Source organism: Camarhynchus parvulus, chromosome 8 (assembly GCF_901933205.1).
Source record: "Camarhynchus parvulus chromosome 8, STF_HiC, whole genome shotgun sequence".
Taxonomy (NCBI): Eukaryota; Metazoa; Chordata; class Aves; order Passeriformes; family Thraupidae; genus Camarhynchus; species Camarhynchus parvulus.
In genome coordinates, this window is record NC_044578.1 from 4015609 (window position 1) to 4041512 (window position 25904).

Genomic DNA, 25904 nt, shown 5'->3' on the forward strand with positions numbered 1-25904 from the left:
AATATTCTAAGCTGCATACAGACATTAAATTATTAGATTGTTGGGTTTTTTGCACGGAGATTAGACACACTCAATTTTGTTTGTAAATGAGTAAGTTATAGGCAAGTTATTGAGGAGGCCTTGGGGTGTAGTCCAGAGAAGGATTCCTGCATCATTTGATCAGTATTTTCAGCATGGTCTCGAAAAATCTGTTCAAGGTAGAAATAGCCAGCAAATCTTGATGGTATCAGCAGCCAAATAATGAGAGTATTACACCAAATAGACAGGTCTTTTCAGAAGATAAGCACAACTGCAAGAGGAATAATAATGTTTTAAAAATCTGGTAATATTTTGATGGTGTAAATAGAATCTACTTTCCCCCTGCTCCTTATGCCAAGTGTTGATTTCAGCAGACTGATTTTATCTGCGTGTCCTTTCAGTTAATATGACAAGGATTTTCTATAGGTTAAGTTAACAGAGAACCCTGACCTTGGGAAAAGAGTCTTCTCAGCTTAGGTTTATATGGATTCTTGTAAAAAATAATCTTCTTTTGTTATTTTAACAAACACAGGTGATGAAACATTTTAGGTGCTTATTGCACAGAACAGAGTTTTCAAGCATCATAAGTTTTTGTTGTTCAGTTCTAGCACAAGTAATAATAGTGATTTTATTTGTAAAGTATCATGCCTTTTATTTTTAGTGGGGGAAAAGTACCCTTTTCATGGCTCACTTTCAGCAAAGATAACCCTCTTTTTATGAAATACATGCAATGAAAAATAATACCATATTCCATTTTAGTAGCCCCTTTATTCACTTCCCGGTTGTTTTCTCTGTTTTCAAAGAATCTCTGCAGATGAAGTGGACTTTGTTCAGACTTTTTTCCTCAAGGTCTTTCTGGTTGCTCTTCAGGCGACCAGCTCTGGAACACTGGACTGCTCTGCAAGTGGCTCAGCAAATGTGTAAAAATTTGTAAAAATTTCAACACTCAGCTTTGGTATTTTATCCTGCTTCTTCTCACATACCAGTAGGGTTTTTGGATTCAGACATGGTCACTTGGGTCCTTGTGCCCTTAAAACTCAAATCATCTACTCCATAGCTGAAGAAGTCTCCAATGGGGAAAATTTCCTTTCCTCTTACTTGACATAGAGTTAGCTGGTGGGGTTTGCTGATTTGTTTTTATTGTATTTCCTTACTTTCCCAACAATTCACTCTCAGTTTCCTGAGCTCCATCCCAAACACTTTGGCTCCTTGATGCCTGCTCAGTTCCGAGAGCAGAGGAGTTGTCCTGATGTGCTGATCATCCGTGGCTTTGCACACACCAGAGATGTGCAAACCCCAATTTCTTACCTCTGGAATCCTGCCTGGCACAGGGGTGTTTTACTCCTTGTCAGCAGTTTGCCCAAGGGTGACTGCCAGCAGTTGTCTTTTCATTCCTGCCTCCTGCTGCCACTTTGACAATAGGAACGGCAGCAGGAGGCAAAAATGAAAGGACCAGATTGAAAGAAGCACTTTGCCACTGTTGTAATTTTGAAATTGATGGCGTTTTTTAGCCCAAAGTCTCAGGAAAAAAGCTGCTTTCCTCTTTGCCTCCTATTGTTTTTCCAGCAGGGAGAGACATTCTCTGATGTTGCAGAGGCAGTGGGAAGCCAAAATGAAAATAATTTTCTTCCTGAAACATTGGATAACAAAATGTGAACAATTTCAGCAGGGAAAGAGTGGTTTGGTTTTTTTTTGTTGACTGCCATGTGGTGAATACTGGTATTTCCATTTGACTACAGAAAATAAATAGCAGCTGCTTTTCTTATTGGGTTGATGTGATCTTAAGATCATTTCTAGACACCTATTTACCATGGGGGTTTTTTTAGCATGACATTTTCATTCTTTTCCTTTTTCTGCATGAGAATAGGTGTTGTAGGGTGGGTGTATAGTTCACTTTTGAGGCCATGTGCTGCCTTTAGTGCCATGTCCTTGGAACCAGCTTTTTAAGGCAGAAACTTACAGGTCTGCACATTCCAGATGTGTGTTTTACACCAGCATTATCAGAACTACTAATATCCAGATGTAATTCCCAGGGCCACTAATTCCATTGGAGGAAAGATGAGGATTGTTCTGTAGTTGCACTGACATTTTCTGTTGGAGTCTTTGCTCAGTGGGGTCTGAAGTGGTTCTGGGGTTTAAGTGACGTAGGAGGTGGGACTGGGGAGCTTTATTGCTACAAGAGTGACCTTCACCTTCTCTCCCTGAAGAACAAGTTCTGTGATTTAGGTTAGTCTTGTGAAGGCTGACCTAGAACAGGGGTTAGACAGAATTAAAGAATAAAGTAGGGATTTATTAGAAGGCCTCGGTGGTTCCACCTGGGCATCACAAAGAGCCCAGCCAGGGCTGCACCCAAGATGAACCAAAATGGTCACAAAATGCACGACTGCTCACGGGGTCTCTCACTATTATAAGTTTTGGTTGATTTGCATATTGGAGTTAGTTGTCCAGTCCTTCTTGTTTTTTTCTCTTCATTCTGCCGTTGTTTGTGCTCTTGGGCCTGAGATTTGGGTTGTTTGTCCTTGGTGCCCAACTAGAGAAGGAATTGTTTTGTCTCCCTGCTCTGTGAAGAGAGCTCACCATCCCCTAATGTGAATCTCAGAATTACACACTAAAGCAGCACAGAATCTGAAATATATAAAAGCTAAAACCAGAGGCATCAAAGGAAATCAGTGAAGGAGCACAAGCACAGCCCCCAGACTGTGCAGTTTGCAGATGTTCCCAGCCTGGTGTGATGCACATTCTGCAGAGCACTGACATCAGCCTTCAGCAGGATGAAGTTCTGCATTGACACAGGGGATGGCTGGGAGGGGAGAGGGGGCTCTGGCACCATCCAGTGTGGTGCAAATCTCCATTTCTGTGCCTGCACTCAGGCCTGGTGCAGGGGGGACCACAGTGGTGACAGGAGAGGGTGAAGTGTGAATCAATGAATGGCTTTGTCCTCCTGTTTTAGCTGTTACAGGCTATTGCTCTTGTCTTTGGGGACTTCCGTGGCTGTAATTAGTTATCTTGAATGGAAAGATTTTTTTCTCTTATTGAACGTGTGAGAAATTTGGGAATGTTAATCAGCAGAGCATAACCTTTTCTTAACTTGCTCTTTTTATAGTCCTGGGGAATTAACATTTATCATAGGGCAGCACAGGAAACTGGTATTTATATGAAGTGAACTGATTCTCCACTCTTTCTCTTTCTTTATACATTACAAAACCTAAAGTCTTTGGTAGGCTCATAAATTGTCAGAATATATTTTGTAGGCTTTGAAGTGTAAATTGTGAATTTGTGTGTCTCACATGACTTTGGGATGCCACATGTAAGCATGTGCATGTCTGTGTCCTGGATTAGTAAAAGTCTCATTTTTTAAAATTGTTCTTGAAAACTGCATACTTAAAGCCAGATATAGGGAGACACATAAAAACAGCTCGATTATTTTTTTTTATGTGTTCTGAGCTCTTACAGTTCTTGTAGGATTAAAGAGGAATCAGGGAGATCCAGCAACTCTGTGGATCTTGTTGCAAGTTCACATACCAAAATAATTAACTAGATGCTTATCTGTAAATGATCAGTATTTCTTATGTTGGCTGATTTTTCATTTGCTTTAAGGTGCTTCTCAGTGCTGAGGTGGAGCTTGGAAGGAAAAGCAATTCTATCTGACTTTCTTCTGCCCCAGCAAGTTCAGATTAGGTTGGGAAATGACACATTCTGGGTTATTTAGCAGCCCCTGTGGACTGGGCTCTCCTTGCTGCTTTGGAGTCGTGTACAGAGATTTTTGGCAGCAGATGGTATCAGCTGAGTGCCCCATTGGGACTGTTTTGCTCGTTCGTGTGAGTACAGCTGGAACAGGTCCTTTGGTTTACAGAGTGCTTGGGCTTTTACAATGCCCCATCCAAATGCAGTGCGCATATTAATGCAAGTTAAGGATCTCTGTAACATCATTTACCTCTTCTTAGCTGGTTTTAGCTCAGAAACAACTACTGACTCCCGGGCAAGCAGGTAAGGAATGAAACAGCTGATGACCCTGTTTTCCCAAGGGCTTTCTGTACCTGACATTTTGACGTCTGTTTGATTTAAACATTTACCCAAGCTTTAAAACATTAGGTGAACAAAGATTGCTAAACTATCTTCTGTCTTCTAAGAGGAGAGTCCACAAATACCTGTCTTTGCCCTTCCCCTCTGGTTGTCCAGAAAACATAATTTTAATTCTCTTAACAGCAGAAAATGGACTGCCAAGTTTCCCTGGTTTCACTTCTGGTCATTCCCTGGGGCTTGCTGAACAAGGTTAGTACCCCAAAATGAACTTTTATTGCAGGGTCTCATTTCACTTTAAATCAATGTAGAATTTGGAATTTCAGCTGCTTCTACACACAGCCTGCAAAAGGCTCCATTACAAAATGACTTTAAAAGATTTATGAAGACTTGCATGGTACAGAGGCTGAAAGGAAGTTTAATTACATTCAGTTTTTGGTCATTTCTGTGTCTGAAGATGTGCCCATATTCTGTCATCTCAAAAACCATCTAAGAAAATAAAATTGATCAGTGAGCCTTCTGGCTAAAAGGAAAATGAGTGCTTTGTCATCTGCCCGTGGAGTCTGGGTGCTCAATCACTGCCTTCTCCCGGGTGCTTGGCCCAGACTCTCCATCACTGAGATTTGTCCCAAGTTTTAATCAAACATTATTTTATACTGAGGCCTCCTCTGTAAATAGCAGAACCCTTCCCTTGACATACTCACATGGACTTCATTGTAGTATAAATAGATAACTTAATCCAGTCCATGGAACTATTTTGCTTTGGAGATGGTAAAATGTGCATCATGTTCATCTTGGATTGAGTGTTACGATAAAAACTTGACAGGTGCAGTCACTGTCACCTGATGAACAACATCTCTGCTTGTAAAGCTGATCAAGGACAGCAAATATGGGAACATCTTATTTCCTTGCAGAGGAGACTTGTTTCTAAGAGTGGGGCTGTGTAGATGCCTTCAAGTACAGTAATTCTCAGGCTAGTAATGCCAGAAGCCATAAAATCTCTCAGTTTGAGGTTTTGTGAACAGCAGCGCTGAACAATCGGGGAGTACTGCTGAGATGATAGCCTGAATGATGATTGAGTTTTCCTGGAGAGCCATCATCTGTGCTTAAAATTGGAGGTAATGTTTTTAAATTAAACCATAATAGAAGTTCATTGAGCCTTCGGAGTGGTTTCTCTGTCCCCTCTTTACGTGGTTTATCATTTTCTGTAGAAGTATTCTCAATCTTTTTGTTCAGGACAAATTGTGTTGCTGTCAAAACAGGGCATTAAAAGCACCTCAGAACAACACCTTGCAGATTTTTTCAGGAGATTTCCTATCAATTGATGAAAGGAGAAGTTGGCACTCAGCTTGTGCCCATATACTGTGACCAAGCTTTTGTACAGGCACTTACATAGAAAGAGGTACTTATTCCTCAAAAAATTTTGACATGCTTTTTAGGGTGGTGTCCCCATAAACAAGTTGTATTTCACTCCATCAGTAGGTTTTTTCAGCTGCTAGGGGTTAGCCTTTATCACTGAGATAAAGTGTGAAATCCAAAGTATGTATTCATTTAAAAGACAGCAGTGCTTGATGTCATGAGCAAATCGTGCTGTGACTGTGCTCTGGTCCACTTGAGATGAAGTATTGATCTTGAAATGAAACTCTCAAGTATCTGTCCTTTTTAAAGAAAAAAAAAAGAGTTTAAAATGGCTAATTGCAAGAAGCTCATTTGAGAAGTATTGGTAGAGGAAGAGAATGCTAGTGCTGACACCAGAAGGTTAAATTCTGAGCACGCAGACTGCTAGGTGCAATGTAGTTTCTTTTCCAAAATGTTATGTTAAAAGAGGAAAAGGATTTTATTTTTCTGTGGCAGATCTGTGTATGCCCACAGGAGAGTTGGGCAGTTGTGCTCCTAAAGACAGTGTGGAATGAACCAGCAACTCTAGGTTTCCCAGTTCTAGGAGAAAACTGCAAGAATTAGATTAACAGATGCCAGGAGAATCTGATAACTTGTGGGGTGTTCTCAGCTTTATAACCCCAAATCAACATTCTGCACTCAACTTTTTTATGGTTATGAAGAAAGAATTGCTGGGTTTGTGGTATCACGATCCATCCCTTTGTGTGATGGATCATTTTGAGCCCTCTGTGTTGGTCTTGAGGTTCTGTGAAGGCACTGAAGAAAATGTGCTGTCAAGGAGAGTAATCAGAGTTATCTTCATGATTCCTTTTAGTTCCTGCTGCACTGAAAGGCACATTTAATTGCATGTGAGTATTTTCTCTTTTACACCTGCTTATGCACATAGGGGCTTTTTTTCCTAGGGAAATCTATAGTTGATTGAAATTGCTGTGAATTTTCTTGGGATAATTGACACCAACTGAACCTGTACATCATGTGTGTGTATATGTGCAAATAGATAAGATTATGCAGGTATATATATGTGTTTAGGTGCATATATATGCACAGCTAATGGGAAATACCTTTCACTTAGCAATTAATTTAGGAGTCTTCAGTCAGTGTGGCATCTTAGAGGTCATTCTGCACCACAGTGTTTTGTATTTTCCGCTGCGTTGATGCCATAAAAACCCATAAAAATGCTAATTGCCCCAGGAAGATGTAAGCTGTTTATAAGTGTGTATGGGATTGTTTTTCAGCCCTGTGATACAGGAGGAGGTGTTATTTCAGGTTTATCATTTGAATGTGTGCATAATTTGAATGGCTACAACTTTGACAGTTTATTAGTTAGAAAAGAAGTAGAAAAGAAAAGACAACGCTGTGTCGTTCTTCAGCGAATTGATTGCCAGGAGCATGTTATTGACTTTGGTGATAATATCATTATATATTTTACAGTCGTAAAATCAAGAAATTCAGATTATGCCCTGAGGGCTTCACACATTTAAATAAAGGATATAGCCATTTCCAGGGTTATTGGTTTAGATTAGCGGGTGCTGCAAGGAATGCTGAGTGTGTTGTGGGCAGGACAGAAAGAGCAACAGTGCTCTCACTGCAGCAAGGCTTTGCTTTATTTTATTTTTCTATTTGTGAAATACACTCCCTTACAGATCCCCTGGGAGGATGAACAACATTTGCTCTAAACTTTAGCATATTAATACAGTGTTAGCTTGGTGTTCTGTGGGGCTGAGAGCTGAAATCAAGTGCAATCCTTGGCTTGTACCATGAGTGAGGATAAATGAGGGAACACTGGCTAAAATACACAGTGCCCGGGCAGCAATCCTAGGGTGAGCTGCAGCCTTCAGAGCAGTGTCAGAGCCACAGAATCTGACACAAACATATCTCTCCCTCTTGGTGGCAAAGGCAGGGGATGGTGCAGCTTCCCCAGTGCCTACTGCTGGGTACAGCCCCAGGAGCACCTCTGGAATTCAGCTCAGGCTACTCTATCCTGGATCTTCCACAATAACTCCTCTCCCTCTTGGACTGCCTGCCAGCCAGCCCTTGGGACTGACTGGGCTTGAGGCACTTGGGTTGAGCACTTGGGGTTCGGGTTTGGGGCTGTCTCCAGCTTGCTTGAAGGAAGCTCAGTTTAATTAAGGTATAGTGCCTTGAATAAAAATGATTGAGTCCATTCCAAGCTTTGTTTATGACTTCTACAGTAGCTTTAGTGAGATGGATAAAGTACCTTAATGCTGATCATGCTGCTCAGCCTCTCTCCAGTTCATATGGCAGCTTGGGAGCACATTGCATCACCCAGCTCTGGGCATTTATTGTTCTATTAAAAGAGTGTGAAGGTCCAAGTGCAGTGTCACAGTTCTGCAGCAAAGGTCGTGTTTTCCTTCTCACAAAGAAGCAGGGGGTCCAGCTGGAACATGTATGGCTGCAGGGTGTGTGGTGACATCCACAAAAGTAGATAAAAATGAAATAATTACTCTTACATTTACATTTTAAGGGCCTCTGAGGATTATAAATCTATACACTGCAAACAAAACTTTCCCTGGATCAAGATCAGCACATTTTCTAATTAAAAGTGATCACCTTTTTAAACTGAATTTGTATGACTTCTTAGTGGGTTTTTAGCTTCTGCATTTTTTCTCTGTTTGCGGCAGGAGAATCACATTGATTTTAATTTTGATAATCTTGTTCCATTTTGGATTGTAAATTGCTTGTGTTGAGTTGGGAACAAATGCCTGGACTATTTCTTAATGAAAATCCTTCTGCTTATGAAAAACAGACTATGAAAGCATTTTAGGGCAAACCATTAGAAAGCACCCATTGGCCTCAAATAGTTTTGATACAGACATTTAATTTAGGATCATTTTAGAATGGTGTAAAGGTGCTGATCTTCTGAAGAAGAACTCTGGGGATATTCCTCCCTGTTCAGGGGGCAAGTGAACAGCTACAATGGACATCAGCTGCTTACCCAGAGTGATTTGGCATGGGTGCTGTTCTCTAGTCAAGAATTGCTAAAACAAGATTTCAGGAAATGTGGAGACAGGAGTAGCTGTCATTAAACATGGGCTTCTAATTTTGCTGCAGATCATGGCCTAATAGTGATTTCTGATCTCAAGCCTCAGTGTTCCATAAAACCTTCACATGTGACTGTCTCTTTGAACCATAGAGATGTTACCTTACCCCAAGATGTGGCTTCACAGTATTGAAATAAAACTCAGCTCTGGCAGTAAGTGGGTTCCTGTATCCAGAATAATTTTCCTTCCAGAGGCTGGGACCCATCCATTGTGGTGGCAGGGCTGAAGAGCCAGGCTTGATGGCAGAGCTCCCCTGATAAAAGCAGAAGCTGCAAATGAGCAAAGCTTGACTCTGCTTGTTACAGGGAAGGAAAGATTCACTTCCCTGGGTGTGTTCCTGGCATGGGCACCGCCTCTGGTTTTGTGGTTTAATATTCTCACTCCCCCTCCTCTGAAGCCTAGGAAGAATTACACCCTTGTAATTCAGGCAGCTCTTATTTATGCAGTTTCAAATACAGAAAGAACCTTGTTCAACAGCTGTCATTAAAAACTCCACCCTTTTTTGTTTAATGATGAGATGTTTATGACAGTCTGGACTACTTTCCAAAGTGTCCAGGGTTCAAATGAAATATCACCCTCCCAATAAATCTCACACACCTCATGGGTGCTGTAAAATCAGCTGCACTGACAGTGTCACGTGGTAAGTTCCCAAGCAGGTAGGGGGAGTTTTCAGCACCAAAATTTGGGAATGTGGGTGAATACATATCAGAGGAGAGGTGGGTGTGTGCTGAGGAGTGGTGGCTTGCAGATGGCTGGCCCACAATATAGGGCAGTGTGCGTGTGCACTCTGCGTGCTCTGCACGGGACATATGCTCTGGGGTTTCACGGATGAATTTGTAGTCTCCAGCAATTTGCAGCTTCCACCGTGGTTTCAAATATCTACATCATTTTCAGGCTGATGATTTTTCCCAGCCATTTATCCCAAAAGCACTTTCATCCTGCCTAATCTGGGTCATAATTGACATGGGACTCGTGCCGAAGCAGACACGGCCGTAAGTTGTGTTTGAGTGGGCTCTTAATGGCAGGGATTAATACTGCAGTAAAACACAGCAGAGGTTGAAACAAGTATAAATGTTAAAATAACAGATGAATGCAGGGTCACAGTCATGACTTGGACCCAGAAAAGACTCTTGAACACTTGACATGCTCCTGCTGTCAGCTCACAGCTGCCTTTGGCTCTAACGAAGGCGTGAAGTTGGAAATTTCGGGTAAGGAAGCTGTTGGAATTGGATCGTGTTTATTGCAAATCAACAGGATGTCTTTGCAAGTATAAAAGACATATGGAAAAGTCCACTGTTATTGTTGTACTTTGTTGTGTCTCCAGATGTTTTCCCTCCTGCCCCGCTCCAGAAGCTGAAAGTGGGAAATGGTTTTTCATTGTTTCTAGCTGATGGTGCCAACATCTGCCTTGACGTTTCCCTGGGGAACGATATTAGCACTGCTGAGAGTTTCTGATTCATCACTTGTGTCTCATTTGCCTTTTTTTTTTCTTTTAAATACAAGATAATGTCAGAGCATGAAGTTTCAGCCCTGCTCAGTAATTTTGAGGGGTGAGAAAAATCAAGGGAAACACTTGGGTGGCTGCTGAACTATCAGAGCAGTGCTTCAGAGCCTCCTTATTTTTGAAAAGCTGCAAATGAGGCATTAAAACATTCCTCTGAGCTGGTGTTTTTCATTGAAAGAAGTAGTATTTGTGAGCTCAAACATACTTAAAGATCTCAAAATGTTAAAATAGCTCTGTTTTCTTAATATACATTTAATCCGTCTTTAGTCCCAGTGCTTGACTCTGAGGGGAAGGGAACCAAATGAATATCTTCATTTGGAAGTGCTCTTTGCTGGTCATATATGCTCATAATGGTATTGTAAAGACTTAATTCCATAGTTTAGAATCTACCTGGTTGATGAACTTGGTAAGTGTGTAAATTAGCAAAGTTGGCCGAAGTGTTGACTGCTAATGAAGGTGCCTTTAATAGAAATGCAAAACAAAATAGAATTTTTTCCCCAAAGCTGCTGTACTTCTTATCAGTAAACAGCTGTACAGTATCAGATTATGTTAATCTTCATATACTAATAAAATTTATTATATTAATGATACTATTTTTTTAGTGCTTTAATCTGACCTTTTACATAGGAGTGAGCTCTGGAGAAGGTTTGGGCCAGCATTCTCAAGTGTACACTAAGACTAGTTCCTGACCTGTGACTCCTTTATATCAGACTCTGGTTTCTGGTTCATTCTTTTACATCAGCTGGAAGAATCTGACCAGAGCCCTTAGGTGGAAATATTGTAAATTTTAGCAATGTTTGTCCATGTTTAGGGAAGGTTTCTTTTGAGAAATCTGTTGGGTCCAAGAAACTGAAAATTGTGTAATATCTCACCGTTCTGCCTGCTTCTTTGTGCTTTGGCTGTTGTTTGTTTGGTTGCAGTTATTTACAGTTCACTCCTGGGTTTTTTGAGATCCTAGCAAAAAATTCCACAGGCAGCTGCAAAATATATGTTTAATCAATTTTAGGAAGACTGATCCTCTAACTAACATTTTTCTTGCAGCTGAGACACAGAAAAAACTGTTCTGCAGATACTCAGGGAAGGGGGGAAAGTTTTCCTGACAAAGATGTCTTTTTTGTGGGTTGTTGTGGTGTCATAGTCATGTGGTTCAGGTAATTTAGGTACCTTGGTGTCATGGTTTAACCTCAGTTGACAACAAAGCACCATGCAGCCACTCACTCCCCTCCCAGCAGGATGGAGGGAAGAGAATTGGAATGGTAAAACTGAGAGAACTTGTGGGTGGAGATAAACATAGTTTAATAGTTTAAATACTACTACTACTACTACTACTACTACTACTACTACTACTACTACTACTACTACTACTACTACTACTACTCCTGTAGTGAGAATAAAATAGCAGAAAAAAGAGAGAACTAAAACCCCAGAATTTTTATTAAGAAACATATTTTTTGCCTTTTTTAAGCTTCTCAGGGTGAGCCTGTGAGAGCAGCCTTTGTCAGTTATTTCTGTGTATGTTTATGGGCAAAAAGAACAGAACCAGGAGTTCTAAAGCATCAGTATTCTACAGACAAACAATGCAATTTGGTATTTGGTTTTCCACGTTTCAGTTGTTAGTAGGGTAAATATTGCTTAGATGAGTCATTTTGTAAGGAAATAGTAGCATGTTTCTGTTAGAGTTTTGTCTGCAAAACTTAGAATTCTCCTGTGTATTGGGATTAGAACTACTCATACAGATCACAGGTTTTCACAGAATTCACAAGGTTGGAAGAGACCTTCAAGATCATCGAGTCCAACCCATGCCCCGACTCCTCAACTGAACCCTGGCACCCAGTGCCACATCCAGGCTTTGTTAAACACACCCAGGGATGGGGACTCCACCAACCCCCCAGGAGCCATTCCAGAACTTTAGCACCCTTTCTGTGAAAAACTTTTTTCTTAATATTCAACCTATATTTCCCTTGATGCAGCTTGAGACTTTCAGATCCGGGAGCTGTGATTCAGGTTTATCTCTTACTTCTGTAAAAACCTAATTTGTGTTCTGGAGATTTTGCATGGCAGCAGTTCCACTGCGAATTCCTTTGGGGTAGCGAGGCCAAAAGGCTTTATCAAGTGAACATTTCCTTCTAATTCCACTGAAATGTTTGGAGTTAGACCTGATTTGCCGCTTGGTTGTGCTCCTTCTCTTGTTCCTCTTTGCCCTGCCGTGGGTATCCTCATGTCCATGTTGTGTTTGCAGGTCAGGATCGCAGCGAAGCCACTTTGATAAAGAGGTTCAAAGGTGACGGTGTCCGCTACAAGGCCAAGCTGATCGGGATCGATGAGGTTTCTGCTGCCCGAGGGGACAAGTTATGCCAGGACTCCATGATGAAGCTCAAGGTGCAGTGAAACTTTTCAGTGTTACAGTCAAATTCAGCCTGAACTTGCACTCATTCTCCTTTCATGACACTGAGCCTTAGTCTGGTTAATTATGTATTGAAATCAGTCAATTTTGCATGAACTCCTGCCTGGTATTGCTTATCCTGGTTTAATTTTAATACATTATCTCTGAGTTCTGTAGTTACTCCGTGATTGACACCACTGCAATTTGTCCACAAATTACAAACAACACACTGCAAATTGAATAATTTTATTATGCAAAAGGGGAAGTAAATGACTGTGGAGGAAAATGGGATATCAGAGCATTTTCTATGACATTTCTAATCAACTACAGCACTGCCTCTGGCTGTTACCTCCTGTGAGTGACGGGTGTAGGCAGCCAGATTTGGGGGGAGCTGGTGTCCTCCTGGGAGGAGAATGTCTTGCACCAGCAATGGAAGGGCTGATGTGTTGCAAAATCAGGCAGTGCACTGAGAGGATGGGGCATGAGAATGTGAAGAGGAGTCCCTGGAGTTTTGGGGATGAAATGGAGCCGTGGCAAAGGCAGACTTGGGTGTGAGGTTGGAGTGCAGACAGAGTCTGAAATACCAGTGGTGTTGAGGGTGGCTCTCTGGAGCTGACAGACATCCCTCTATGGCCCAGTCTCTCTCAGAGCATGAGAGTTCCTCTAGGAATTGTTCTGTCCCTCACCCTGGGACATGTGGAAGAGCTTGAGTCACTGGGAAGGAAAGAAGGAAGGAGAGGTTGTGTTTTCCTGAGTGCGCTGTTGGCTGCTCCCTTCCCATCTCCCCTCTGCATTGCAGGGTTACAAACCAGGTCTAGCAGCAAACCCTCTGCAACTTTTTCCCTTGTATTTCCCTTTTATTTCCCTCCCAGCCTTCTCCCCAGCCTAGAGAGCTGATGGATTTTCCGTTGCTGGTTTTTCAGGAGGAGAAATCACTAAATGGTGTCTGGTGCACTACCAGCCCACAGGGTTCCAGTCCATCCAGGAGGAATGAGTTACTCATTAGGGAAACAGCATGGGGTGACACTCAGCTTGTGGTTCAACAACCTAAAAGCAAGATCTGGGAGATAATTTACAAATCACTTTTCTGGCAGGCAAAAATTAATCCGCTCCAAAAGTTGCTCTGTTGGTTTGTGACATCAGCCACAATATTCCTGCCTGATTTAAATGTGTGCTTGGTGTTTCTCATAATTTCTCATCCTGGCACTGTGGGGAGAGTTGTCACTGTTCTGCTGCACAAACCTTTTTGTCTCTCTCCTCCATGGATTAATATTTCCACATTTCCCAGGTGCCTAATACCTGTTTGCAGGTGACAAGATTGATCTAAACAGTACTGGGAAATGACTAAACCTGTTAAAGGATTTTTGAGGGCAGAGCAATTAATTCATGGGTTCTGGAAACCCAGTGTCCCATAACATGAATTTTGAGGCCACCCATAAAGTCTTGGGGTGGCTTTCAACATCAGATCCTTGTAATGGCAGCAATGAACATCTTAAAACTTAATTGTTCTTGCAACATTGGAATTGCAGAGAACCAAAGTCTAAATATTTTCATTTCATTTAGGAATACGGCTGATTATATTTGGTCTCAGTTCAGTGTTACTGGTCAGGGCAGGCTCCTGGAAAGTTGGAAACAGAAGTTACTGTTGTCATTCTGCTGTGTGAGAATAATGCATGAGATGGTATCAGCAAGTTTTCTTACAAAGTAAAGGTCTGAGATCCTGAAAAAAAATTACCCTCAATACTAGTTTGTGACAGCACAGGTGTAGTTTGATTTTTAGAATAGTTTTCTTCTAAAAAACCTCAATTTGCTTGTACTAGATGAGTGTGAAGTAAGCTAAATTCATTGACATTTTCTGTCCTCTGCTGCTTGCTGGGGTTTTTTTTCCTATTTAAAAAATAAATAAATAGAAGAGCTTATAGCTAGGAAAAGTGTGCTAGAAATGACCTTCAGCTTCCATAAAAACAAATTTCATGGAGGATTAGCTAGTGCAGAGGTTGGAAGTGGGAGCACATTTGAAATGCTCTCTGGGTAGCATAAAGAGATGTGGTACCTTGAATAAAAGGAGAAAGCCAGAAGTAAGGAGGGGGCTGTTCCTGGAAAACCTTTAAGTTTTCTTAGAAAAGTGGTGAATTTTCTTAGAGAAGTGGTGAATTGTCCACAAGTAAATCTGTGGCGCCTGGGAGAGTCAGGAAACAACTAAAGCTGCTCTTTGTTTGCACAGGGAATTGTTGCTGCGGCTCGATCGAAAGGAGAACATAAACAAAAAGTCTTCTTAACAGTTTCCTTTGGGGGAATCAAAATCTTTGATGAAAAGACAGGGGTAAGTAAAGTTGATTGTGTGGTGGGACAGAGCTGAATCTTTCCCTGGTTCCTTTAGAAGCATTTCCTGGCTGGGCAGTGGAATCTCACTGCTGCAAACACACGTGAAGCATCTCAGAAATTTGATAAAGGGTTATCATCCCTTAGATCACTTGTAGAGTGTAGCTTCTGTATTGTCAGTGATATAAAAATTACATTTTGCATGGAATGAGAGGTAAGTGATACTGGAAAATTTGAGATTGTCTCTGTGAAGCAGCAACTTCCCCAGCAGTATCTGGTGGAGGAAGTTGCAGAGACTTTCATGCCTTACACAGTTTCTGCCACAGCATACCATGTTTGATTTTTTTAAATTGCTCTAAAAGAAGAAACCTAAGCAAAACATTACACTACTGGGATATAAAGCAACAACACACAAACTGTTTTAATCATAATTAAGAAGATTTTTACAGCAGTTTAAGCTCTGCCTTGAATTTTAAAAAGGTCTCGATTTAATCTTTTGGAAGATTAACTATTTAACACGGTGCCAGAAATAAAACCATACTGATGATAGATGAAATTATCTTTGCCAGTTAATTTATATTATTAGAAAATCAATGTCATTGAGCTCACTGATACATAATACGAGTAGTTAGTAATGAAAAGCTCATTTGGGATGTGTTGTGTAAAGTATCCATGCAAAAGCTGTGCTTCAGAGGGCATTGCTGGGGTTACAGAAAATGGGAAATGTCAGAATTAGGGCTGTCAGTGCAAATTGCACCCCAACCACAGTTGTTTTCCTGAGATTAAAGCCTTTTATTGGGGAAATAAAAAAGAGGAAAGAGAAAGTCTATTCCTTTTGCACTTGTCTCTGAATGTTTCTCAAACACTAGAATTTTTTGCCTAGAATAAAGAGGGAAAAGAGGATTGTTTTAGAAACAAAGGTGTGCTTTATTCCAGCTGCCTCTCCTGCAGCATCCTGCACACACTCTCCTGTCTGCAGAAAGTGAGGTGGGGACATGGGAACAGTCTCCTTCATTTCATAGCTCTGACATCCCACACTCTAAATCTGACATAACTATATCATCCTTATAGTAAACCTGTCACTCACCCACTGAGGCTTAGAATGAAACCCTTAAATCCACCTTGCAGATGTCTGCCCCTGAGCTGCCCGAGTGATGGACAGGACTATTGAGTTGTCCTTCTTGCAGCAGGGCTGTGACAGAGGCGTGTGGGGAGCTTTCCACAGCAGTTTTTACACGTTCTTGTCGAAACAGGAGAGTCGTGCTTCCCATGCCAAGGGTTTGGAGCAGAGGTGCACGGAATCCTCTGCCAGGTCTTCACAGCCACCATCCCTTGGGCTTTTTTCCCAGCTTGGGTCTCTCCTTGTCCCAGAGTTTCACACCCTTGTCCCATTAATTCTTTGTCTTTCTCATCCAGCCTGTCTCTGCTTTGCCAGCCTGCAGTTGTCATCTCATTCCCATTCCTGCTGGAAAATCCCAAAAGCTGGCAAAACTAGGGTTGCTCAACCCAGGTTTTTGGATGGGAAGAAGCTGTAAAGAGCTGGAAAAAGATTATATTTCACTCGCACTGATCTTCCAATTTCCATGTTAAACTTCAGAGTTTATGAAGTTTGGAGTTTGGTGTTGCCTTTTATGCAGCAGGGAAGAGTCTGGATAATCTTGCATTTGCTTTCTCCTCCTTTAACAACCCTCCCTGTCCCCCACAATGCTTTTTCACTTCGTTGCATTCCCATGATTTTGGAATTCTCAAAAGGGTATTTTGGAAAGATTACTTACCTCTCTAGAGTGCCCTTTCTTAACTTCTACCATTGTCTATTGCTGTCACGTCTGCCCCAGCTTCAGCCCAATGTGATAGAAAAGAATAAAAATATTCAGAAAAAAAAGTGGGCTTCTTCATGTTCAGTATCTTGTAGGCTGCCATTGGATTTTAATTTATCACAATAAAAAATCAATTTGTAGCTCAAAACTAGTAAATTTTTTTTTTAAATTGGCAGTGTCATAGCTGACTTCATACAGATGATTTAGGGGAATTGCTCCATCATTCGTTACAGATTAAGGGCTCTGGTTGGGTTACTACTGAAAATGATAAGCAGGTTTTTTTCTTCCTCTACTTTATAGCACTCCTTCATATGTTCCAGACATAATATTCATCAAAAAGTATTGATTTTAATAATGGTATTATTCCAGCCATCAGGAATTCTGCCCTTTGAGTAAATTTATCCATGAAGGAGATTGAGTTGAAGGTGGAATATCATTTGGAAAGAATATATCTCACCAAGAAAAATGCAAGAAGGATTTTGCTGTGAGTTTGCACTGTAGATGCAGTCCAGTATGGTTGATCTACAGCACTGCAATAGAAATAATAACAATCCTTTCTTATATTCCATCATTCCATGCCAGGGATTACCCTAAAGAGGTCCCTTCATACCACTTTCCAAGTACTTGTCAGTGTGTTTAGAACATGATAGCAAAAAATTGTATTTAATATGACTAACAGGATGTTCTCCTGTTGTGTGTATGCCAAAAATTGTCATTACACATCGGGTTTGACCCTATTAATCTTATAAATGCACCTTTTTTTTTCAACTGTCAGATATTTTCCATCCATCCCATTTGCTTTCTCCACATTATGTTTGCTAAATATATGCCTTACCTGAGGGATATACATTTTCTTTTAGTTTTTACTGCAAAAAAACCCTACCATAATTATTGCTGAACACAAGACTTGCTCTACCCAACTTGAGAGATTTCCTTGCTGCATATTACATGAAAATATTTTTTTTACCGTTTATTCTGTCATATCCATCTTGGTTAGACCTCAATACTGCAATATATTCTTAATTTATTTCATGGGAGCTTTTTTATATTTTCAAAAGCATGATCTTCAGATGGCAAAAATACAAATAATTGCATTGTGTTATTTAATATTCTCCCTTTTGGGGTGGAATGTAGTGATTGGTGGTTTGCTAAGAAAGCAACAAAAGCCATGGCTGTGCATATGGAAGGAAGTGCAGATTTTGTGGAGGCCCAGCATTGTTGTTTAGCTGTTCCTGAGTGTTATTTTGTTAATCACACACATCAGGCCATCTCCCTGTGATAGCTCAGTGATGCTTCATTAGACCTTCGTGACTAATCTGGGCTCTGTAAAGAGCCTGTAATTGTCTCATTGTTTATTTATGTGGCCATAAATCTCTGTTTACTTGCAGGTTCCTTTCCAAAAATGTATCTGAAACTAATAATTAAATCCTCTGAAATGCTTGGGAAAAGATTTCCTTCCACCTCCATGCAGTGAGGTGTGCTTTTAAACTCTTGTTGTCTCTAATTGCAAAATGCTGCTGACTTCAATGGCAAGCCCCTAAACTGTGAAAAAGAAATGAGATAAAAGCAAGAAATTACTATTTGGCTCTAAGCAACAAATTCTTTCTGTTAAAGTAAATTTTTGTAATTGCATGGGTGTGCAGATTGCCAGAGTATGCTGTAAAATATAGCTCTCTATGAGGTATTGTATAGCTAAATTATTTATCTGGATTCCTCCACTGGCCAAAAAGCAGGGTAAATCAGTGTCAGTATCTTGCTTATTTATGGGAAATATCCTAACCAGATGGATTGTAACCCAGTTGATGAAAATGACAGTCATCTCACCAATTTTTACCTATTTTGTAGCACCCCAAAACTGAGTTTCACTTGCATTGCCTATTCTCTTTCAGAGATGTTGGCCCCTATCCTTATTGAAATAAAGCTCTTGGGCCCAGTCTGTGGGATTGTAACATTTCTAGGAATGCTCAGGTGGGGTTTTGGTGTTTATTGCACAGAAGTATTGCAGTGTGTTACTCATATTTCCTGAATTTCATCTGTAGCCATTTTCTTCAGGCTGGCAGTGTGAAACCCAGGAAGGAAAACCATGTGTATAAATACATTTATTTCATTTTGACTATCTATTCTTGTTATCTATCAGTCCCTCCAACCTTCAGTATCTTTGCTGAGGATTTTATTTTTATTTTATTTTATTTTATTTTATTTTATTTTATTTTATTTTATTAGCTTTGAGTGTTTACCTGCCTGAAGTGGTGTTACTCAGTGCCCTCTTCCATGTAAGGACGACCAGACCTTACCTGTACCATTCTATTAAAAAAAATAATTTGTCTCCACAGAACTGGTGACAGTGCTTCTGCTTTAAATCTTAATGACATCCAAATAAATAATGCACGTGGTGGGAGGTTATAATCCTGTTGTCCTCAGAGTGTTCTGTTTAACTGAGATCATGTCATGGCTCTGAGATGTTCCAGACAATGATTTGGATGCCATCATCCTGCCCATCTTCCTGAACTTCTAAGCTCTCTTGACCTTACAGTGCAGATTTCTCAAGTTGTTTCTATAAAAGCATTTCCCAGTATATTCTGAGGCTTTATCAGATTTCTGCTGATAACCCCTGGATTTGCTGCTCTTTCCCTATGCAATGTGAGTGATGGTGTTAATTATGCTGATAGATTGCTAACAGGACAGCTAAACTTGGCTGAAAGAGAATTTTAGCAAGATTAAAATTCTCACTGTTGGCAGAAGAGGCCTCGTTTAAAATGTACCAAAGGTACTTCTTGACTTTGCTGGAAATCTGTTGGTTCTGGCATCCCTGACCAGAAATCGAGGTACAATCATGGATCTGCAGTTATTCCTTGAAGCACATGTGCTGGAGCAGATGAAATGTCAAACTGTCAGAGTCTCTTTCACTGAGCGTCTCTGAGGCTTTAAAAATAGAAATAAAAGAAGGAATTAATTTCTTCTTCTCTCTCCTCGCTCCACAGTGAGCAGGAGAGATGGGGTGAGGAGTTCACTGAGTTTTGTGTTTGCCACAGGGTGGGATTGGCCAGGAGGATGCTGGTGGTCCCTGCCTGGAGGTCCCAGGGTGGGTTTTGTCCCCTTCATGTCTCTGAAACTTCCCAAAGTTCCTCTCTCAGGTGCATCCCTCTGTGAGCACCTTACCCCATCAGCTGGTTCCCCACCAAGCCCTCTCAGCTGATCTCCATGACTCTTGTCTCTGGATTTTACCTGTTTTCCTAGATCCCCTCCTGCAGTTTTCATCTGGGATTTCCTGTGTGCTCTCTGTCCTTGATCTTTTTTTTTTTTCCTCCCTGCTGTGCTTTTTGCCAGAGTTTTTTCATTTGCAAACATAAATTTGGTTATTGTGTCGAACCAAGTGATGCCAGCTCTGTCTTCTGCTCCAATCTTGATGTGTCTCTCCAGCCCTTTCTTTGCATGTTTAGCCAGCAGCTCAAGCTCAGTGAGGCTAAACCAGGCCTTCTAATCCTGACTCCCAGGGGTCTCTCTCTGACCTCCTTTTCAGAGAGCTGAGCAAAATATCAGCATCATCTCTTATTCAGCCCTGTACACTCAGCAGCCTGTTTGGCTGCTGGCGTGTTTGCATTGCCACACCCAGGGTAACTGCAGATCTTGCAGAATTCTTCTCACCTGCTCTGAAATACAGCATTTGCTCTCACACTGAGAGTTAAAACCCAGTCCTGCCTCTCTTCATCTCATGTCTCAATTGTTATCCCTTTCTTTGTCCTTGACAAATTTGACTTTTATTTTTGAAATCCATTGTGACTGCCAGGATTGCTGCCTTAGCTTATTCTTTTGATCATGTCACACTTCCTTTTGCATTCCTGGGCTGGATCTGCCTTCTCTCTTTTATCACCCCATTGCTGAATTGTTTTTTTCCAGCCTCTTCATGGCTGCCTTTATTCTTCATCAGCTTTTGAGGAGTCAATCCATAGTACCAACTTTCACCATTTATTTATTCAGTTTTCTTAATAAATGACTCCCAGATCCCTTCCTCCCTACCCATCATCTTTTAGAGGAATTCTTTGGACATATTCATGCAGTACCCCCTTATTTTTTCCTTAGAATACTCTCATGCTAGAAACTTGTTTTAAACCTGATATGCTGAGGAGCTACTGCATTCCTGCATCCCAGAGATGTCCCAAGGGGGATCTGGCCTTTAGCTCTCAAAGGTTGCAATTTAAATATAGATATATATTATTTAAATTGTATAAATATATACAATTTAAACTTGCTGGGACAACCTTTTAATTCTTTCTTTCTTTATTTTCTTAATCAGTATTATCTATTTATAGGAACTTCTGTAAGAAATGTTTGGTCTTGGACCATGCTGAGGACTTGTAAGGGCTGCAATGTAAAAAAACATTACATGCTAACAATAAAGAGCAATAACTGTAAAACAACAAAGTCAAATTTTGGATGTAGAATTGAAAATGGTGACATTTGGGGCCTTTCTTTGTGCATTGTCCACAGCTTCTGCCTGCAGAATATCTCTCTGAGCTCTGACTGAGAGTCATGCCCTGCTCCTTGGCACTTTCCATCTTTCTGCTTGTAAATATGACCAGTAAAACATGGCATTTACTGTTCTGCATGCAATAAATGTGTCTAATTAGAATATGGCAGAGGAGAGGACTTAAAAATCTGTGTATGATTCTTAAAAGGTATTTATAGACCCTGGTACTTCAGAAGGGAAACAATAACACATTTCATGGACATGTGGCAGCTAGCAAAATGTAAATGTCAGAAGAACCTACTTCCTTAATTACATCCCTTATTGACTATTGTAATTCATTCATTATTGGCCTTCCAAACTGGGCCCTGGGCAGTTTGGATGGTTCACAGTGCTCCACAGGGATTTTTAATAGCCACAAGCTTCTGGATTTCTCTTCTTTAGATGCTCAGTTTGCTGGATGAGGGTTTTAAAAGCCTTAGGTATCACGGCAGTGTTGTCACTGTGGAAAAAAAAAGAACCCAAAAGGCAAAATGTGGGTGTGATTGTGCATATTGTGAAGTCTTGGGGATCTAGAGGTTTGAAATTTCTCTTCTTTCACCTGGGAAAGGGAAAAGCTCTGAGTGCAGCCTGCTTGTTGTCAGGATATGCAGCAACTGCCTTGTGAGAATTCTGACCCTAATGGGCATGAAGATGAAATAAAGCTATTCCAGACACATTAACTAAACTGAAATAATTTGTGCAATTTTGTTGTAGCTGTAATTTTTATTCAGTGTGAAAAAGGGTAAAAAGTGGATTGCTTTCAAAAAGGCAGAAAATGAGATTTTATGAGTTTAGTGATAGTCCCATTTGGCCTCCTGATGTTTAATCCAAGCACCCCAGGACTGAGTTAAGAAAGGGAAGTGCTGCTTACATGCATTCTGCATTATGGTATAACAGTGATAAATAACACTTCCAAACAGTAAATATTAGGAATATGAATGTATTCCCAGTTACCATTTGGCTTCCATTGCATATGGGGGTGGGTACTCTGTCTACAGAGCTGTTGTAGTAAAAATTCCTATGCCAACACTTCTAGTTTTTACTAATTTCAATGTTTGGTATGCTTAACCAAAATTTGGGATGGATTTTGCTAAGAAGTTGAAAGTCAGTGTATTTGTTGTTCTGAATCCTGTTATATTGTGGAGCTGCACATCATCTCTCCGCTATTGTCCCACAGCAGAAAACTCCAAGTATACAGTTATATTGGGATTTTTTTGCCTGTATTCACTACCCTTTTGTGATCCAGATAAATGAATCTCCAGCAGAGCCACATTGCTTTTTCTCCAGCCGCAATTTAGTCTTATAAGAAGAGCACCCAAAATACAGAGTTGCGTGCAAGTCCTGGTGGTTTTAAGCCAGGTTAATGCATCACACAAGTAGAAGAAAATTTCAGGCCCATTTTCAGCACACCTGGAATTACAATGGCAGGATTTCAGACTGCTTGGGAAAGGATTTAGCAGGAGAAGTGCTGACATAATAATAGCACAGGCAGCTGAGATGCTCTGAAACCTCCCCGGAGAGCAGTGGGGGACATTCAGCAGGTGCCAGAACAGAAAGTTACATCCCCCCTTTGAAATCCACTCTTTTTTTCCTGGAGATAGCTGGGAAGCATTACACCCCAGGACTGCTGGCGATTTTCCTTCCTATTCAGAGCATTTTTATCTGGTGGGCTGCTCTGCAATTTTGTGTTTGCCCTGGTAGGAGCAATAGCACTGTCGCTGCTCCTGAATTCCTGTGCTGCCTCCTGGGCTCTCCTGTTGTGGGGGCAGATGGAAGGGGGGCAGGTGTCCTTCACTGTCAAGGGTAATTAGAGGGGAAAACTACAGGAAAGGGTTGCTTTTAAATGTACATGGAGTTTGCAGGGTGATAGTAATAGATACTTATTGAAGTAAAGTCATTGGGTGATGTTCTGCCTTCAGGAGCACAGGGAAGTCAGCAAGAGCATTGTTCACTCTGATAGTCCATGGGGATGAATGAATACCTTTTTTATCCCTCTTAGTTTATGTAATGAGGTCCCTGTGGAAGGAGAAGAGGCAAGGCCACTGCCACTGGATGCCAAACACAAATACTTGCTTTCATCCTACTCTTTCAGTTGAATAAGCCATAAATTTCACATACCACTAGATCTTTGCTTAGCACAAAAACAACTGCTTGTAAAAGTTGTCTTCCCAAATGAGATCTGACCTTTCTGGTGGGTGCTCTGTGTGCTCAGCATGTGGCAGCCCATGTGTCAGGGGAGCCCAGGGGCTGGAACAGCATCTCCTGAGGTGCTCCCAGCACGTGGTGGCAATTGTGGAATTACAGCAGTGCCTCTTGTGTCCTTCAATTGTAGCATGCTACCTCTCTCTGCTGTTAATACTTCCTAATCCTTTGTGGCTCCCATCCTCATTCCACATCATGGTACTCCCAGTGAAACAGGCAGCAGCTTTCCTGCTGGCTTTAAAGGCAGCACTGTGAATAGGTGAGGCAGAACACTAATTAGTTGGAGTGCCCTGACATTTAAAGCAAATAAGAAATCTGGGTATCTAAAAATATTGCATATGGCTCCCAGCCCTGGCTCTGCATAGCTCGAAGTACTTTTTCTTTTGCTTTTTAGATAGTCAAAATACGGATTTGAATCCAGTTTTTTGATTATGTCCTTGCTTTTAAAAAGGCTGAGTTGGTTTGTAAGAGGTTTTATGTGCAGCCTTCTGCAATCTTTAATTAGCCAAATGCTTTCCTGTGAGTGACACAGGAATTTGGAAGTATTTTAAAGTGTCAGGCACATGTGAGCCTAACCTGTGCATGCACAAGGCTCAGTGCTGAGCAGTGCTGGGAGTGCAGAAATGAGTAAGTTCAGGTTTGATGGGGAGAAGAGAAGACCAGATATGTGCAGGAGCTGCAGAGGGGCGAGAGTGAAAGGGACAAGTAGGAAACAAGGCAGCATCCACAGCTGTGAAAGGCTTTGCTGCCTGCATTTCAGTAAAAGGTGAGGGCAGCACTGCCAGGGAGCTGTTCTGAAAGGCAGATCCTGTGTGTGACACCCGTGGCCAGGACAGAAAAGCAAGGCAGGGAGAGAGAAAAGCCAACGGAGCTGATCTGTGCTCTCAGCTGTGTGGTCAGGTCTGAGTGTGGAGAGTTAATCAAAGTTTGCTTTTGGAGATTTCGATTAGCAGCAGAAGACTAAATCCAAACATTCATCCTGCTTTACATGAAAATGAGCAGGGAAGAAACAACTCTGGGCATGACAATGTGCAAATGGGAGCTGCAGGGATTGCTGTTGAAAGGTACCAGGGCAGAGCTTAAAAACAGTCTCCACTGCCTGAGCTGAAATACAGAATTCTTGGAACATGATGTGCCAAGCCCCTGCCTAGGGCAGCTTCAGGAGTTCCTACCTTGGGATAATGCAAGGGGAAAAGAAAAAGAAAATTGAGGAAAAAATTACCTGCAAGTTCTTTATTCTGCTTTAGAGTCTCTTTGAGGTTTGCCTTTTACATTTTATTTTATTCTTTTCTTAGAGCTCAAGTGCTGCACACACACTTGTCACGTTGCTACGGATGGTTGATATCCGAGGTGAAGTGTCTGCTGGGGGACCTGAACAAATGAAGGATTTATTGATGAATGATCCCATTTATGGGATTGTCTGAAGCTTGCTTATACGTGCAATTGTAACTCAGAGGAAAAGGCTTCATCTCTTTTTTTCTGTAGGAAAACTGAAAACAAAATGGTTTGGTCTTTATGGCCAGGATTGCTTGTTCATGATGCTGTTTCTGAATTGTAAAGCTCATCACTACAGGGTCATCTTTGGTGACACACAGGTACCCTAAGTCCTTCACCAGCCACTGAAAGCAGTCTGTCATCGTCTTCTTGCTTCAGTACCTTGGTTAATTTCTGCTTATGAAATCACTTCTGTATTTGAACGATACCACGATGGTGTCATGTGAAATTCTCAACTGTTTTGCATCATTTTCAACTGGCTCATGAACACAACATACTGGTTGTACACAGCTTGTGAATTCATAGAATCCTTTTCTGCTCTTGTTCTTCCCTGCACCTGTGCTTTCTCTCAGCTCCCTTTAAAGTCTTACTAAATTAGGGAGAGTATCTGGGAGATAGATAGAGAAATACAAAATAAATCCCTCTTGTCCTTTTCCCCCTTTCCCAGTAAAGTTTCTTACATTGTGCAAGTAGATTTACAGTCCAAGCAAGTTTCTATTTGATGACTTTCCAGTGCAACTTAAATTTGAGTATGGTTTTTGTGATCTTTTCAAGCTCTGCTTTATAGGGGTTGCATGAGAAATCAAGAGAATCAGCGGCTGCCTCTCACTGAGGAGTTTTTCAAATCACAGGCTACAAGAAGAGGGTGGCTGGTAATGCTTGCTGAATCTGAAGCAGTTAAGATCTGACACAGCTAAAGCAAAAAAAATTACTTCCAAATCTCCCAGGAGTTGTATGAAAGAATTGCTTGTGCTGTTCATGTAAATCAAAAGCATTTCAGGAGGGTGAGGAATATTGGTGTCAAAGGAACAAAAGAAGCTTGTAAAAAGTGAGGGCTGCTCAAAGGACATTCACAAGCTCTAAAGATGAACACAGTAAAAATATGGAGAGGTTCAGAGATGCTGCAGCAAACTGTCTCTTCACAGAATATTGTGCTCCCTGAAATTCAGGATTTAATCAATGATTCTCACAGAGTCTATCAGGAAAAAATACAAGGTGTGGTCAAAGGTGCTGCACTTGAGCTGTATGGAAAATTTGGCTTGAGAGTAGAGGGTAGTACTGGCATATTTATGGCTGTTTTGATCCACTGACCATTTTGCAGAGGGTGGTGTGGTGGGAGCTCAGGGGGAATGCCCTCGGATGTGTTACAGCCCTGGGAATCCCACAGTGACCACTG

General features: G+C 41.2%; 1 protein-coding gene across 11 annotated transcripts in view; it reads left to right on the plus strand.

The window, feature by feature from the left end:
• DAB1 (DAB adaptor protein 1) overlaps positions 1 to 25904 on the plus strand; it is a 409901-nt gene that overhangs the window by 341545 nt on the left and 42452 nt on the right. For all 11 annotated transcript variants that reach the window (XM_030953038.1, XM_030953040.1, XM_030953037.1 and 8 more), the window contains 2 exons: positions 12242 to 12381; positions 14610 to 14708. In XM_030953038.1, the coding sequence (XP_030808898.1) occupies positions 12242 to 12381; positions 14610 to 14708 (239 nt within the window). The remainder of the gene's footprint in view (positions 1 to 12241; positions 12382 to 14609; positions 14709 to 25904) is intronic.